This window comes from Notechis scutatus, chromosome 1 (genome assembly GCF_049901735.1).
Source record: "Notechis scutatus isolate UNSWTSFEM ecotype Mainland chromosome 1, rNotScu1.2, whole genome shotgun sequence".
Taxonomy (NCBI): domain Eukaryota; kingdom Metazoa; phylum Chordata; class Lepidosauria; order Squamata; family Elapidae; genus Notechis; species Notechis scutatus.
Genome location: NC_142009.1, coordinates 28,601,594 through 28,619,196, shown reverse-complemented (window position 1 = coordinate 28,619,196; position 17,603 = coordinate 28,601,594). Strand labels below are relative to the sequence as shown.

The following is a 17,603-nucleotide window of genomic DNA, read 5'->3' as shown; positions in this document are numbered from 1 at the left end:
GGAGGCAGAGGCAAGGGGGGACGACGACGACAGGCGATCTCAATCCGCTTAGCTCCATTTCAAAGCATCCCATTTGCAAACAAACATAGCTTCAAGTCTCTGTCATTTGTCCGTCCAGGCGAAAAGTGTTTCTGCCCTGGGAAGCCCTGTAAGCCATTGCAGCCGTGGGCAAGCAGATGGTGGGAGGGAGCAGGAGGGCAGCCACAAAATAAGACATCCCCCCAAAATAAGACCTAATGGGTCTTTTGGTCCAAAAACAAAATATAACACCCGGCCTTATTTTCAGAGGAGCACGGGTATGACCACATTTTCCCCCACCCTCTTCCCAGTATGTATGGCAAGACTCTGAGAACACTTGCCTTTACCTTCATCTACTCACAGATAACTTTCTACTTCTCTTTCTACTTCTCATCTTTTCAATGTGTTCATACCTTTCTACTTCTCATCTTTTCAATGTGTTCATAATTAAGAGGATGTTTTCAGTCCTCACTGTCACAGTCTCAGATAAAATATGGATATGGACCCTTCTTGTCTTTCAATCAGGCAGAGAAGTACAGAGCATTTAGCATATTCATTTCCATTTTCCTAGCACTGTGTTTCCTCTCTGTCTTTCAAAGCTGAAAGACAGCAATTGCATCATGGCTAAATTCTCTCACAAATTGGAGGCGCCAGAGAAAAGGCTGGAAAATACCAAACAGACAATTGCTTCTCAGTTTAAAAGAACCTGAGATGACACAGCGACTGTAGTAGGGTATACAAAACATTCTCAGGAAAGTTCTCAACTTGCAGTGTATTATTTGAGTGTACTGTACAAAATCCAGATCAAACATTCCATATTCTAAAATTCTGTCCTGACTTTAGGACAAAACAGCTTTTCTTTTCATGGTGTCTCAGTACTCCAATGTTCTCCAGTGGTCTTATCATTATTTTTTCTTAATTCCTTCGACTACTGAAACTTGGAAAAGACATTAACTAATATGGTTCCTGTTAAGTTCGCCGTTGGAAGAAGGCTCGGGAGTCAGTGACTTGGTTTCAGCTCTTTATTAGTCCCGAGATCGACTCGGGGTTCAGGAGATCGGCGGCGGCTTATATTGTCTGGCCGCGGCGGCTGCGGCCAATGGCACCGCTTTGAATCTCCCGCGATTAGTTTCCACCAATCGCGGGGATTCGCGGCGGGCCAATCAGTGCAGCTCGCTCGGCCAATCAGGTCGCCGTGCGCCCTGGCCAATCAGGGCGCGGTGTTTACAAGTATGCTAATGGATCGTACAGAACACCCCTCCCCTCTTGGTACGGTCCTACGTGACGTAGTCCCGTAAGTAGGCAGGGCTCCGTACTGCCTACTTGACCTGCGCAGGTTAGTTGATGTCTGGCCTTCGGGCGGTTCGGGCGGGTTCTGTGCTGCTCTCTGCCTCGTAGATGGAACCGCCTGGAAGGGTGAGCCGGGCCTTTTGTCGCAGCTTCCTCCCGGTCTACCCGGGCTGGTCGAGCTGCTGGTGTTGCCGCTCCTGCCCGGTCTTTGCGGGCTGGTTGAGCTGGCTTGGCTGTTTCTTCCTGGCGAGGCTTTGAGCTGGCTGTCTATTTCTGCTTCGGTTGGTGAGTATTCCTGGTTTCTTTCTGGTTGGGGTTGGTTCCCGGGGCTTTCCCTCCTCTCTTGGTCGGTGCTGGGGTGGTTTTTTTTCCTTTCTGGGTTTATGTCTCTGTCTGTTTGTGTGTCGGTTGTGTTTCCCGTGGTTGTTCTCGATCTTATTTGATTGATGTGTCGTTTCCATGCTCGTCCATCGGTTGTTTGTAGCCGGTACGAGCTGGGACCTGTTGCCTGGGTTATCGTTGCCGGTATCCAGAGGGGGTCCCCTCTAAGGTTTTTTGCGTATACCGCGTCTCCTGGTGTAAATGTTCGGTACCTGCTTGATGAGTCGGTGGGTTTTTCGGGGTTGTACGTGGGGTGTAGCCTATCTAGGGGGGATCTTAGTTTCCTCCCCATTAGTAGCTCTGCGGGGCTCTTGTTGGTCGTTGTGTTAGGTGTTATGTGTTGGATAAAAAGTAGTTTATTTATTTTCTCTTGCATGTCCCCAGTTTTGATTTTTTGAATTGTGCTTTTGGTGAATTGGACCATTCATTCCGCCCTACCGTTCGCCGCCGGATGTGCCAGCGCTGTCAGGGCGTGCCGTATTCCCCGTTCCACTAGGAATTTTTCGAATTCCAGTGCAGTGAACTGTGGCCCGTTATCTGACACAATTACATCTGGGAGGCCGTGGGTTGAGAATAGTCTGTTTAGTTCTTTGATGACGGCCTCGGTGGTGGTAGTTCTCATGTCGCTTACCTCCAGCCAATTGGAGTAAGTGTCTACCGTTATGAGGAATGTGTGTCCTTTTGTGGGACCGGCGAAATCTATGTGTATCCTGGACCATGGTCCCCTGGGGGTTTCCCATTCCAGGACTGGGGCGGCGGGTGGGCTTGGCCTGGATTCTTGGCATTGCTTACAGTTTGCCACCCAGGCTTCGATTTGTCTGTCCATCCCTGGCCACCATGTGTAGCTTCTGGCCAGGGCTTTTGATCTCACGATGCCCGGGTGCCCCTTGTGTAACAAGTCCAAGAACCTTTTTTGTAATTTTTCCGGGATGACAACCCTGTCCCCCCATAGTATACAACCCTTTTGGGTGGAAAGTTCCGTTTGTTTGTTCCTGAAAGTCCTGAATGTCTCGTCGTCGTCTTTTTCTGGCCACCCTTTCTCCGCCCATTGCAACACCCGCGCCAGACGTTTGTCTTTGTTTCGTGGGCAATGTCTGACACGGTTAGGGGGAGGTTGGGTATGTCCTCGATGCTCAGGGTGGATGCTGTGGGTGCTGGGTTGGCGTCCAGGTCGGGTAGCGGGGTGCGGCTCAAGGCGTCTGCGTGTGCGATTGTTTTGCCGGGTCGATGGGTCAGCCGGTAACTGTAAGTGGCGAGGAATTCAGACCACCTTGTCATTCTTGGAGATAGAATGTTCGGGGTGGCCTTATTTCCTGCCAGGATGCCCAACAGCGGTTTGTGGTCTGTGATGATGGTGAATGTCCTGCCGTAGAGGTACTCGTGGAACCTTTTGACGGCAGCGGCTTCCTCTCATTTCCCCCAGGTCCAGGTGGCTGTTTTATCCAGCAGCCTATGCAGCGGTTCCGCTGCAGTCGCCTTCTGGGGTAGGAAAACATTATAGAAGTTAATCAGCCCGAGAAACGCCTGCAGTTCCGTTTTATTCCTTGGCCTGGGTGCTTCTTTGATAGCTCTGATTTTTTTTTCGGTTGGGTGAATTCCGTGCCGGTCTAGGAGATATCCTAGGAACTCGACCCTCTCGGTATGCAACTGTCATTTTTCTTTTTTGACTTTTAGCCCCGCGTCTTTGAATTTTTGTAGTACCTCCCTCAGGCGACCCTCCAGTTCTTTTTGGTTGGCTGCTGACACCAACACGTTGTTGAAGTATTGATTCCTTGCAGGAGTTTCTCCATGAGGCTCTGGAAAATTCCCGGTGCTACGCTGACTCCAAACTGGAGCCTCTTGCAGCGAAAAGCCCCCCGGTGGGTCACTATGGTCTTCGCCTCAGCGGTTTCCGCGTCGACCGGTAACTGTTGGTAGGCTTGCGCCAGGTCGAGTTTCGCGAAGACCTTGCCTCCCACCAGTGAGTGTAGAAGGTGCTGCACTACTGGGACGGGGTAGGCGCTTTGCTGTAAGGCGCAGTTTAGGGTGGCCTTATAGTCCCCACAGATTCTCACCGACCCATCGGGCTTGACTGGGGTGACTATGAGGGTTTCCCACCGGGCGTGATCGGTTGGCTCTAGGACCCCCTGTTTAATGAGCTTGTCTATCTGCTCGTTGATCTTGGGCCGGAGTGCGAAAGGTACCCGCCGTGGTTTTAGGCATATCGGGGGGACGCTGGGGTCTAAGCTGAAGGAGATAGGGGGCCCTCGGTACTTGCCTAGGGTGCCATCGAACACTTCCTGGAAGTCCCTCGCGAGTTGTTCCTCCCAGTCTGCCTCTGCGACGTGGTCGATGCCCGTTACTTCGATCCCGAGCGGCGCGAATCACTGTAGTCCCAAAAGGCTGGGTTGGTCTCTGTCCACGACTGTCAGGGGAAGCCTTGCTGTGCACCCCTTGAATGTAACTTCAAAGTGTCCTGTTCCGACTACGGGGATGCGGTTCCCCTGGTAGTCCTTTAGGATTAACTTCTGGCTTTCCAGCCCCCTCTTGTGGATGGCGGGCACCAGGCGCTTGATTTCCCGCCATGCAACCATGGAGAAGTAGGACCCGGAGTCCACCTCCATCTTGCATGGCTTGCCCTAGATGCCCACTTCCACGTATACCTTTCGGGCGTCAGCGCTGGATGAATGGCCGATGACGACCGTCTGGTGGGTCTCCTCTCTCTGTCAGTTCTCGCCGTTCCACCGGCCCCGTCCGTCCGGGTTCCATCGACTCTCGGGTTGGCGGTCCCTTGCCCTGGGGGGGGTGTGCCATCCCGCCTCCGGCCGCTGTTGTCTCATCGCCGGGGGCTGTACGCTCTCTTGCGGCGGCAGACTCGGGCGATGTGGCCTCTCTTGTCGCATTGCCGGCAGATCGCGTCGAAAAACCGGCACTCTGATCGCGGATGGTCGCCCCCGCACCCGGCACATTGGAGCCCCGACTTACGACTCCGCCGCTCGCGTCGGTCTCGTTCTGTTTGGAGTCAATGGATGTCCTCCTCTTCATCCGTGGTGTCAGAGGCAGAGTTGAGGTCGCCATGGTGGGTGGTGGTGGTCGCTCGGCGGCTTGCTTCTGGATGCGTCTCGGCCGTCGGGGTCGCCTCGGAGGTTGTGGCTCGGTCCCCGGTGTCTGGTCTCCGCATTCGGGCCGCTGACTTTTGGGTCGCCTCGGCTGCAGTGGCCTCGGCAAGGGCGTCGGTGAGGGAAATGTCGCCCTTTGCCATCAGCCAGCTCTGTAGGACAGGATCCCTGAGCCCGAGGACGACGCGATCTCATAATGCCTCGTCCATGTCCGTGAAGCCGCACATGCTTCCCAGATTTTGCAGGTCTGCCACGAAATCGCTGATGCTCTCACCTGGTCTTTGGTCACGCTGGTAGAAGTCATGCCATCTGATGAGGGTGGGCACGGCAGGAGCATAGTGGCTTCGTAGCAGCGGTTCGAGGTCGGTCCAGTCCATCGCCTTCACGTCCTCGGGTTTCGCGAGGGCTTTCGCCATTTTAAACACTGCTGGCCCGCAGTGTGTCAGGAAAACGGCCCTTTTTTTCTGCCTGTTTGCATCCTTGAGATTGCTACTCTCTAGGAACATCAGGAACCGATCAATGTACGATTCCCAGTCCTCAGTAGCTTGGTTAAAGGGTGCGGGCGGTGCGATGCTGGCCATCTCGGTGATCTCGTTGCCTCGGTGCCACGTGCTCGGTGGGTATCAGTTCTGCGATCCCACCTTCGTCGCCAGTGTTAAGTTCGCCGTTGGAAGAAGGCTCGGGAGTCAGTGACTTGGTTTCAGCTCTTTATTAGTCCCGAGATCGACTCGGGGTTCAGGAGATCGGCAGCGGCTTATATTGTCTGGCCGCGGCGGCCGCGGCCAATGGCACCGCTTTGAATTTCCCGCGGCCAATGGCACCGCTTTGAATTTCCACCAATCGCGGGGATTCGCGGCGGGCCAATCAGTGCGGCTCGCTCGGCCAATCAGGTCGCCGTGCGCCCTGGCCAATCAGTGTTTACAAGTATGCTAATGGATCGTACAGAACAGTTCCAATTCTGATACCATTGGCTAGATTATCTATAGGTTTCAATGAAGTAGCTCCAGCTATTCTGCCGCTGAACCAGGAGTTCCCATATAGAAATATGCCTAACACTAATTCCTCATATTTTCAAACAGATTGCATCTGTGCACTTGTTCCAATTTAAAGCAGATTTGGCCAATGATGTCTTGTAATAGCAAACTTCAAGTCCCCCAACTCTGTATGTAAATTTTAACTTCTAAACCGTTTATTATTTAGCTCACAAAATAGACTCTGTCAGCAAAACTACTGACAGTAACCCTGAGCAATTAGAATACTTGATTGCTATTCCAGAGCCACTAAATATTCAGTGAAGAGACTGTCAAAGGAGACAGTTTTTATTAAGGACTCTGCATAAAACACTCTGCATCTATATCAATTATATTACCCACAACTACTTCATACAAATAAAAGGCATTATTCTCTTCAATACAAATTATTCTCTCCCCACCCCCTGTCCAGAATAAAAGCAGCTAGCCACTCAAATAGTGTGCCATTACTGAAAAAGACAAAAGTCTTCATGTCTCATTGAATACAGATTTTGCTTGTATTTGTTCAGAAACAATATAAAATATATAATGATAACTATGCTAGAAAGCATTGATATGGTAGTCCTGTAAAAGCCAAGTGCCCTGAATGTAAGCAATTCCAGACTGGGATTACTTTAGGCAGCAGGTAGAAATTTCCATGAAAAAAAATATATTTAAAAAATCTTTGTAAATAAAAACAACCACAAAGGAAAGTTCTCAAGCTTGTTTCCTGCCTGATAGACTAAAGGGATTGTCTTTCCTATGCATAGAGCATTAAATCATACAATATTCTGTTTCATTACCAAAGAATAAAATACAGGCCATACACAGATGTATGGGTTTTAATAGGAGAGTGTTTACTATAAAGAGGCTGAATTTTAATCAAACAAATATTACTATAAGGGATACATAAGATAGAACATTAAGTCTAAAAATATTCTTAACTGGCATTTGAAGTTCAACAGAGTTGGCCAGAGTGGGATTCAATTTTTTTTTACTACCGGTTCTGTGGGTGTGGCTTGGTGGTGTGGCAGGGGAAGGATACTGTAAAACCTCCAGTCAGAGGTGGTATTTGCTGGTTCTCTGAACTACTCAAAATCTCCGCTACCGGTTCTCCAGAACTGGTCAAAACCTGCTGAATACCACCTCTAGAGTTGACCCTCCTTTGATGAGGAGACTCTGAACAGGGACACCTTCACAAGAGTCTCGCCTGTCTTCAATTGTCTACTTCTTTAGCCAAGATGGGAGCAGCTGGTGCAAATTTCTCTCAAATAGATCTTGCTCCTGTGGAGGGCGCCTCTATGAAGCCCTAGAACAGGGATGGGAAACGATGGCCCTTATATGACTTGTGGACTTCAATTCCCAGAATTCCAGAGCCAGCCAATGGCTTAGGAATTCTGGGAATTGAAGTCCACAAGTCATAAAAGGGCCATCGTTCCCCACCTCTGCCCTTGAACAGGGGGTCTTCAAACTTGACAGCTTTAAGACTTGTGGACTTCAACTCCCAGAATTCCTCCTCCAGTCATAGTAGCTCAGGAATTCTGGGAGTTGAAGTCCACAAGTCTTAAACTTGCCAAGTTTGGAGACCCTTGCCCTAGACTAAGAGCTAGTTTGAGAAGATAACAATTCTGAAGATTCTAGCAGGGGTACCTGTAAAGTGCTGTGTATGGATTATTCTTTTAATTTAGAAAAATGGAAATTTGGGGTAGAATAGAACTTTTAAAAAGCTGCTCTACATTTTAAAAAAGATTTTAAGCTTCAGCAGAAAAACAAAAATCTGCTGACATTAACTTTCAGTTAATCAGTTGCCAGCATTTCAAATACTGTTCCTTTATGTACCTATCCCTTTTTAATAAATCTCAAATTGATTCTTTCTCTCCAATAGGGCAATCTGAATTATAATCCTAATTATATTGTCAGGACAGATGAATGCTCCCAGAAAGGTTACAGGAGGAATTGTTATTTAACAACATGGTGCTGATCTGGTGACCTCTCTCTTTAGTTTCTGCTTGAGACAGACAATTTGTCAGGGGTAAAATAAAAGAAGCAATTTTGTCAGGAAAGGTCAGTGACACAGGACTGCCATATTTCAAGTGCCTGGAGTGAAAGAATTAATCCACTTCTCAGTTAGAACGCATTAGCCCTTTTAATTAAATAGAATTATATTAAATTAACTAAATTAAGTTAAATGCACAAATCCAGAACTAGCTCAGTCATTATCCAAATCATATTATCATTACTCCACCAGGTTATGTCTCATTACCTTTTCATAAGGTAAACATAATTGCATGGAAAGTCTGTCTGGAAAACAGTTATTACTGTAACTGTTGACCCATAAGCCCACATTTCAAAACTCAGAAACTTGACTTGTGTCATATTTAACACCTTCAGAAGAGCCTTTGCCACAATTAATCAAAGACAATTTTCATATTAGCTTCTGATGATATGCATGAGCTCTAGCCCTTTACAGCCTTAGGGACAGTTACTCATACCCTCCTCACCATGAGCCTGCATCACCACAACACACTTTAATGCCCAGAAACTGCAGTTGGTGGAGAATACAGCAGCCCATCTGCCTGGAAATTGTAAATATTGTACAGTTCTTGCACCAAAAGCTACATCTCAAGATCCACCAACCTGAATTGCTTCATATTTCAATCAATTTCAATTTAGTTTATTACAGTCATAGACCAGAGACCAGAACCAATAAAAACACTCAGTAAATGTACAATTAAAAGTTCTAGTATAAAATAAATAAATAACAACTAAAATCCATGATAAAATCCAGTCTGTCAATTATATATAGTCTAAAATTGCAATCCATAAACTGGGTGGCCCGTTGTCAGTTTAATACTAAAAGGGAAAGGAATAAGCAGTGCAAAGGGTTTGCCACATTTGTTGTATAAAATAATTATGGTGGATTAGACACGTGTTTCCAGTGAATCTCCAGTGCTGCTGCGCAGAATCTAGCCACCTGCGGTATAGTTATGGACTGTTCATCCTTAAGCAGCCACTGGAGATAAGCAGTGTCAAAAACAGTCAGGATACCTAGCAATTATTGGCAGAATATGTTTTTTCCTAATCTCTGTGTAAAAGTAACATCGAAGGAGTATGTGACCCACAGTCTCCACCTCTCCCGAGCCACAGGAAGACTCTGTTCCTATGGTTTCATATTTAGCATCTATAGGAAAGCTTTTGCAACTAATATCTCCACAATTAATCAGTTCCCATACCAGCTATGGCTGGAGCTGAGATGCATCAGCTCCAGCCATAACTACAACACTTTACTGTTAACGCATAATCACAACACACTTCACTATCCAGCAACTGCAGCTGGTGCAGAATGCTGGTGGGTAAGAGCAGCTTCAGGGATTTGCTACTAGTTTAATGAGCATTGTACCAGTGATCGATAAAGTTGCATTTTTTAAAAAAATCAAAACTTAAATAAAATGCTAAGTATTGGTTTTAACCTGTGAAGCCTTTTACATGGCTTGGCTCCCATTTACCAATGAGGCTGTTACTTTCAAACTGAATCTGTTTGTCCTGTGCATTCGGGATGGGAGAGGAAGCTTGGAAAATAGTCCCTTTCCCAACAGGACATGGCTATGAAGTGAGACTAGAAACAGGCCTTGTCAGTTATATGGAAGTCCCCCAAGAAGTCAGATCGGCCCCACAGCGTTATCTTTTAGGAAGGCAGTGAAGATTGTTTTGTGACAGGGAATGAAAAATGAAATTTTTAGCCTTTTTTATTTCTGAATCAAAATGACATTTCATTCTTTGTTTTATTTTAAAACATGAACTTATGGAAGCATAAATGGGGCTTATGGGGCTTAACAGTTCTTTTTTATGGTGTTGTGACTCGGAGGCTTGAGCCTGCTCTATTAGAAGACACAGGCTCGAGTAATGAGGAAGAGGAGGATTTGGCCTTGAGGTTTGAGCCTGCCTTGCTGGAAGATTCGGAATCATCTTCCTCCCCTTCCTCCCTGGTTGTGCCTCAGGTGTCGGTAGATAATCAGGAGAGAGTGCCGGAGTCCTTGGATGAGGATCAAGCCGAGGAATGCTGGTTTGATGCAAGGCAAAGACGCAGGCAGAAGCGTGAAATGCAACGTAAAAGGAAATCAGGGACTGACTTGAGAGACTGACACGCCCCTCAGGAAATAAAAGAGGGCGTGTTAGCTCTGAATCCTCGTTCGGGACAATTTGTTTATTCGGAATAGCAGCTTGACAAATTCTCTGTGCGGTGTTTGCTTTTTGATTTATGGTCTTGTTTGTTATTGGACTTGGCAGGCAGCTTCTGGAAGACTGCCAAGGACTTCTCCAGTCAAAGGAATTTAACTCTATCATTCCTGGTCCTGTCTGTTTATTTATATTCCTTTGGAGGCTTGGACTCTCGCCTCGTGGTCACAGGTGAGACAGAACATATGGTACTTAACTGTTTTGTTTTATTTGTTTAGTTTTATGATTGTGAGCCATCTTTTATCCCACTATTTGAATATGGTGAGATATAAATTATAGAACAACAACAACAACAAAAAAGAGAACCTATTTGCATAGAATTAAGAAAGTCTCATACTTTCAATAGTTCACTGAAAGTCCTGCAAACTAAGAAGACGAGAAAGAACTTCTTCAGAACGAATGCAAGAGTTATAGAATTGGTACGTCCGTTCCCTGTTTTTACAAGCACTCATTTCCTTGCTATCTCTCATGTATGACAATAACAGAGAAAGTAATGCCTTGCTCACAATCAGCTAGTTACAAACACACAAGCAAATAACCCTGTAGATCTCAAATGGCTGGCAAATTAAATATAAAAATGTATGTTCTTATAGAAACGTATTATTTTGTATAATATTACAAGCCTTCAGTGCCATGTGCAAGTAGGCAGGAAACAAATTTTCATACAAGGTAGCAAATCATAGCCCCTCCTCCAAGACTGATGGGAATTCTTCATTTGCCAGATAAAGCCTTAAGATGTCCCCAAATCTCCACCTTGAAAATCAACATCTCAAAATCCATGGCTGCTGTCGGCTGAATAAAGGATTATTAGGGTCATCTAGCCCAGTGGCCCCCAACCTTTTTTGTGCCGCGGCCCGGTACCAGCATCACAAAATGATCCGCGGCCCAGTACTGGCATCAGCACGCATGACAAGGCAAGGCGAGCCGAGAGACTGGCCAGGCAGCCGTCCCCCGCTTCTCCCCGCCACCTTCAACTCCTCCTTTGTACCTTTGTCGATGGGCTTCGCTTTGGGACGGCTTTGGGACGGTCGCTCGGCTCGCCTTGCCTTGGGTGCTGAAAGAATCCTCGCGCCTTAGTTTCGTTCGAAGCCCCCCCCCCTTCGATGAAACTAAGGCGCGAGGATTCCTTCAGGACCCAAACGCCGCTTTCCAACCGGAAAAGCTCACCCGGAAGCACTTTCTCGTCAAACAAGATGGCGGCGCCCAGCAAACCGGCGGCCCGGTAGGAAAAGTTCCACGGACCGGTACCGGTCCGCAGCCCGGTGGTTGGGGACCCCTGATCTAGCCCACCTTGTCAGCATCAGGTCATTTTGCATGTCAGGATGAAATCAGGGTAATCTGAGTCAAAGAAGCCTAGAGGTTAGTTATGGTCCAACTGTGGCAGAAAGCAATAATGCACGCATGTTTTATTGGATAGCTGACAGACTCTTCCATCTCCAACATAAAGCACCCATCTCTATTTTAAAAGCAATAAAAAAGAACATAAAGCACCCATCTCTTGACAGAGGATGCATTTGCTATTAAATAGGTAAGAGACAATATCAATCACTGAGAGAAAATTAGATTCTCACACAGGAAAATTGGGGAAAATGTACTATTTTTTCGTGACACTTTGGCAGGGGACATAGCTGTGCTGATAAATCTCATTTCAAGAACTCTCTCATTTCTATAATTGAGGATCTAGGACCACTAAGACACCACTGCATAATACGTAGGGTGAACTTTAGTTATTGAAACATTCTCATCTTTAGAACCTCATTTCTGTCATGTGGAGATGAAATGATGTAACACAGCTGGTCAGCTGTGGTCAGTTGAACACTGAAGACTCAAATACAAATGGCAGGAGTGTCAAACTTGCGGCCCGCAGGCCAGATGTGTCACACACTGGCAACACTCACCCCCGTTTTAGCGAAGGGGGGAAAAGTCACAATACGTCACGTGCCGAAAACGTGACATCACAAGTTTGACATCCCTGCACTATGACATCCTAGGGGATGGTACGACCTTGTTGATAATACATGTTGTAAGACACAAACCAGCATAACTTACCATTTTGTCCAGAAAGATCACCAAATCCTGAGGTAAATAAGCAAAAAAATAAATAAAAATAAAAGTCAGACATTGACATCAAGTTCTTGAGAAAAACCCTCTTATTTTGTCTTCTACTGCTTAGTCCATCCTAGATCAGCCCAGGTAGACACAGACCGAGAGCAGCAGGAACACAACATCATGCATGTTCTCAATGCTATTTGCACTCCATCAGAGTTGAATTTTAGCAGATCATAGTAGTACACTTTGGGCATGCAGCCAATTCAATCTACCTAGGGTAGACACTGTATCTTATTCACTTAAAACCTGAAACACCATGAGTATATGAAATGACATTTTCCTATGTCTCCCACTGGTCACCTTCTGAATCATACTCCACTGTGTTTTGACAGAAGTGTGGATGCTTTACAAGTTGAAGTTTAGCTTTTCTAACTTTTCTAACTTTCCAAGGTTTAGATGGGTTCAGGGTAGGTGGGGGCACTCTTTCAGTAGGAACCTATATCTTTTACTAACTCTTCCCCTCCTTTCGCCCCAATGCAATTGCTCACTGCCCTAACCTTGTCTGCATGGAGACAAAGACTCTTTTTAATGATGGAATGAAACTTCCTTCTGGACTGTAGAATGCCAGATACTGTATAAAAGATATATGGGCCTTTTAGATTCCTTAATACTGATTTAACAGAAAGCAGAAAGATAATTATATGTATAGGCATTGCATTTCCTGACTTGCCTATCAAATGGCTTAATGGTCTTTGCAACCAAAAGTATAATACAGGAATCTCATTGTTAGAATGCTGTCCATGAACGTTGTGTTCCAAAACCATAATTATAATCTTACCAATTCTCACATAAATCACCACACTTATTTAAAATGTTTAGGAAGTCAATATTTTAGAGCTGGATGAACTAACAATTCTCAAGTGTGGATTTTTTAGCAGAATTTAAAAAGTGACTTAAGGAAATCACTCTCATTCAGCTTTAAACAGCTTTGGTAATATGGAGGAGAAAAAGCTGGCTAAGTTACAATTCCTGTAGTATAAATTACTAAGAATCCATGTGATGTGATATATCAACCTAGGAAGAAGCAGTAACTTTTTTATTTTATAATCCTCAATTCCTAAAAAATAAACGGGCCATGATATATAAAACTCGACTGTGTCAAACTCGATTTCATTGAGGGCTGCATCAGTGTTGTGTTTGACTTTGGGGGAAGGGCATGGCCAGGCGGGGCATGGCCAGTTCAATGTCACTCGTGTAGGGGGTACCTGTGGTGGCCAAGTGCTAAAGCAGGACTGCCTTCAGGCCCTCCCTCACTCTCATTATAATCTCCGTTCTTCCTTCCTTCCTTCCATCCATCCATCCATCCATCCTTCCTTCCTTCCCTCCCTTCTTTTTCCTTTCATTCCTTGCTCTCTTCCCAACTTTCCTTCTTTTTCTTTATCTTTCCTCTTTCCCTTTCTTCTTTCCTATTCCTTCTTGCATGCTCAAATGCAAAAGGGGAAACATTTTTCCTTTTGTTTTGTTTTTAGTCTGTTTTGCTAGCCCTCTGCCAGCAAAAATGGAGCTCAGGGAGGGGTGTGTGTGGCCCCCCTGCACCCAGTTTTCAGCCAGGATGGCCTCCTGCAGCCCTCTGCCAGCAAAAAATGAGCTCAGAGCTCTATTTTCACTGGTAGAGGGTGGCAGGATACCATCCCGGCTGAAAACTGGGCCGATGAGGGCCACACGTGGCTCTCCCAAGCTCCATTTTTGCTGGCAGAGGCACTGCAGGCCAGTCCTTTGCTATTTCCTGGATCTGGCCCACAGGCCTTGAGTTGGACACCTCTGATATATACCTAAACTAGAAGCTTTATCCTGAAAGTTCTGTTGACTTTTATTATTGCCATACTTGCTGTTATTTCTGGAAATCCCATGTCCTGCTAGAATTTGTACTAAAGCTTCAGTTTATCTGCTTTTGTCTCTAGAACTCATTGAAAATGCACCAGATTTTTTTTACTATAATAATAACCACAGTACTGCTGCCATTAAATAACTACAACAATAGCACCAGCATCATATTAGCATCTTCTTGTGGATCCAACATAGCCTTATAAGAAGTATGAAATGGTCTGGTTGCTACATTAAACCACTTCAGGCTGAGTCAGATTAGCATACGAATGCTATTATTTCCTCTCTGTAGTGTACAGATACTCCTCAACCCACAACCATCCACTAAGTAACCATTCAAAGCTGAATGAATGGTCATTACAGTTGGACCTTGAAGTTCTGCTGTCCTGGCATCCCCACACTTTACGACTGCATTGCTTAGTGATGGAACATCAGGTCCCCCGATTGCTATTGTCTTCCATGTAAAAAACTATGAGTTAAATACATGGAAGTTATACACTTGAAGATTAACGCATCAGTCATATTCCCATGGCTTTGTTCACTACTGAATACTCTGTTGCCTGAATATAGTTCTCGCTTACAGATGTCAATTGGGAGCAGCAACTCCATTGTTAAGCAACATGGTTGTAATCTGTGACACTATGTGACCATGTTGATGCATAATGGCCGGTTCCAGCAGTCCCAATTGCTATTAATAGGTAAATCTCATGTGATCTCAGCTTCCTGAAGTCACGCGGTCACCTTTTGTAACTTCCTATCAGCTTCCCCATTAATTTTGCACATTAGAAGACAGCAGTAAAGATGATAAATGACATCATGTGACTGTGAGGATGTGATATGCTGCAATACAAGGATCATAAACTCCCCTCATTCAATGCCATTTTAACTCCCGATAGTTGCTGAATAACTATTTGTGGGGCCTACCTGTACTGATGTTGATCTTCGTTGGTTTAAATACTTCTCTGTATTTTACATATTGACATATCATAAATATTGTTGAATGTATCTCAGTCACTGTAAGTGAAGGGTATATTATTGAAGATCATGACCTACCTTACAAATTTCTTCCTGGGAATATGCTTCTGTATCTGCAACAAAAACAGGCATTATTAAAGCCACTGTATGTCCACAAGTTGATTTTAAAATACAAGACTTGCCATGGGCTTCTTCATGTGTGTAATGTCCCTCTAAAAAGTTTCAAATTAACACCCCAGATGGGCTTGTTTTTGTAGATTGCATAAGGAAGAGAAGTTACTTTCATACAGGACTATAGGAAGGATACTCTGCATGGTAGAATAGAAGATTGTTGAATTAAGATTAGGGAAAACCAATTTCAAATATTCACTATACCATTAACAATAGCACTCTAATTTACATACCACTTTACAGTGTTTTACAGCCCTCTCTAAGCGGTTTACAGAGTAAACCCAACAATCTGAGTCCTCATTTTACCCACCTCAGAATGATGGAAGGCTGAATCAACCTTGAGCCAGTGAGAACTGAACGGCTGAACTGCAGCCAGCAGAAGTAGTTTGCAGTACTGCATTCTAACCACTGCGCCAGAGTGGAAAAACAAAAGTTTTGTCCTATCGGGATATGAACAACACCCAAGGAGCATTTCAATTTCTTAGTTGTGTTGGCAGAAGGCAATGATCCATCCACCAGTCACCAAGCCTAGAACACATCACTCCTGGAATTGTCATTACTTTGATCTCTCTCTCTCCTGCCCATCCAAAAGTCTACATGCATGAGCACTCATGTCCCATGACAACTTAGAAAAGAAAAAAGGGAAATTACAGACTCTGGCAAAATAGAAATGCCAATCTTACTATTGAAGCTAGAAGTTTCAGCCAGCAGGACAGTTTCCACCAAAATGTAGAATAAAATCAAAGTGAACTTTCCAACAACAGAGCAAACTTACTGACCATTTGAATTCCACCTTATCTCTGGGCTATTGAAAAGAACCCTGGTGTTATGCATTATCTATATTATCATTACCTGGTGTTATGCATTATGCATTATCCTGGTGTGGAATCTTGCACCCTGAAGCTCTTGAGACAACAATATTATTGCTAGAATCAGATTCCTTTGGGGATCATGGATCTTGCATAATGATGACCCAACAGCTTCCCTTGGGATATGACATGTACTCAGAAGAAACTGAACATAATCAGTTAAGGAAGAAAGGGGGGGGGGAGAGAAATGAAGAAGCAAGCTGTTCTTGTACTTTTAACAAGCTTCAAATGATTTATGTCAGCCCTCTGCATCGCTAGTAGCCACCAGAACCCATAAGTATTCTCTACTGTCACCTGCTCAGGGCAATTTAATGTCTTTTCTCCACTCAGGGCACAGTTGTGTCAACCTTCCATTTTAATCTTCCACAATATCCTTTACATGTCATCACTCTGGCAGCATGGGAAATGAAATGACAACATTCAGACTGGAACTCTCGCCACTGCTGCCGAGACGGTGCATGGCCAGAAGTCAGGGGCACTATGCCTAGAAAATCCTGGAGCAATTTTACATCCAAAAGCAAGAAGGATCTTACAATTTGAAATGTGAAATATAAACACAATCTGATCCTAGATTTTTTTTTCTGCAAACAATATAAAAAGAAAAATTAACTACATCTGAATTATTTGACTGCTACTGGAACTTGTTTACCGACACACAGTGGCGTGCCCACACATAGTCAGAGAAAATAATGCTTGACGTTTCAGTAATGAGAGGATTACAAATCTAAATACGATGAGAAAATGTCATGTTTATTTATAAGTTCTCCCTAGCTGTGTCGACCAACAAAGTAGCATGCACATATATAAAATGCAGGTAAATCAGTAAACTGTTTTAAAAATCATGTTCAAGTGCAGTGTTGATTTGGGGTTTTTGTTGTATGGTATATCAAAAATGGCAGAAAGGAGCAACAAGCTTTTATAGCAAACATTACAGTAATGCTCTTGCCTCCCAATCAGGAGGCTGTGAGTTTGATCCTACATAGAGGCAGATATTTCTCTCTCTGGGTACGATGAGAATATATCTGCTGAATATAACTCCACATTGGTGACAGGAAAGGCATCCGGCCAGTAAACACTCAGCTCCATTCAACTGCCCAGACTCCATCCCGGAAAGGATTATAGGGTCATTAAAAGGAGATGATTATGCCAAATATTCAGCTAGCTGCTTCGTTCTACTTCATACCACATGGCTTAACATTTTCAGAAGCTATTAGCGGCACTGTCAAACTCGATTTCACTGAGAGATGCATCAGAGTTGTGTTTGATCTCGGGTGGCCAGGGCGCGCATGGCCAGCTTGACATCATTCGTGTCGGGAGCACCTGTGGTAGCTTGCCAGAGAAAGTGGGCTCCCGAGCTCCATTTTTGGCTGCACCAACTTCCTGCAACCCTCTGCCAGTGAAAACGGAGCTTGGGAGCCCACAGCCCTCCCGAGCTATTTTCATTGGCAGAAGCACCATGGATCCGGCCCACGGGCCTTGAGTTTGGCACCCCTGCTCTACATAGTGCTGCCCTTGAAGGCTATTCAAAGCTTCAGTTAGTTTAAAGTGCGATGACCCAAGTAGAAATAGGCTCAGTTGGCCTCTATGACAACTCAACGATGGGTGTATCGACTGTCAGCTGG

General features: G+C 45.1%; 1 protein-coding gene across 2 annotated transcripts in view; it reads right to left on the bottom strand.

The window, feature by feature from the left end:
* Nucleotides 1-17,603, bottom strand: part of EPHX2 (epoxide hydrolase 2) — a 68,799-nt gene that overhangs the window by 34,640 nt on the left and 16,556 nt on the right. For both annotated transcript variants that reach the window (XM_026671528.2, XM_087959935.1), the window contains exons 9-10: nucleotides 15,020-15,054; nucleotides 12,083-12,109 (exon numbers count right to left, since the gene is read on the bottom strand). In XM_026671528.2, the coding sequence (XP_026527313.2) occupies nucleotides 12,083-12,109; nucleotides 15,020-15,054 (62 nt within the window). The remainder of the gene's footprint in view (nucleotides 1-12,082; nucleotides 12,110-15,019; nucleotides 15,055-17,603) is intronic.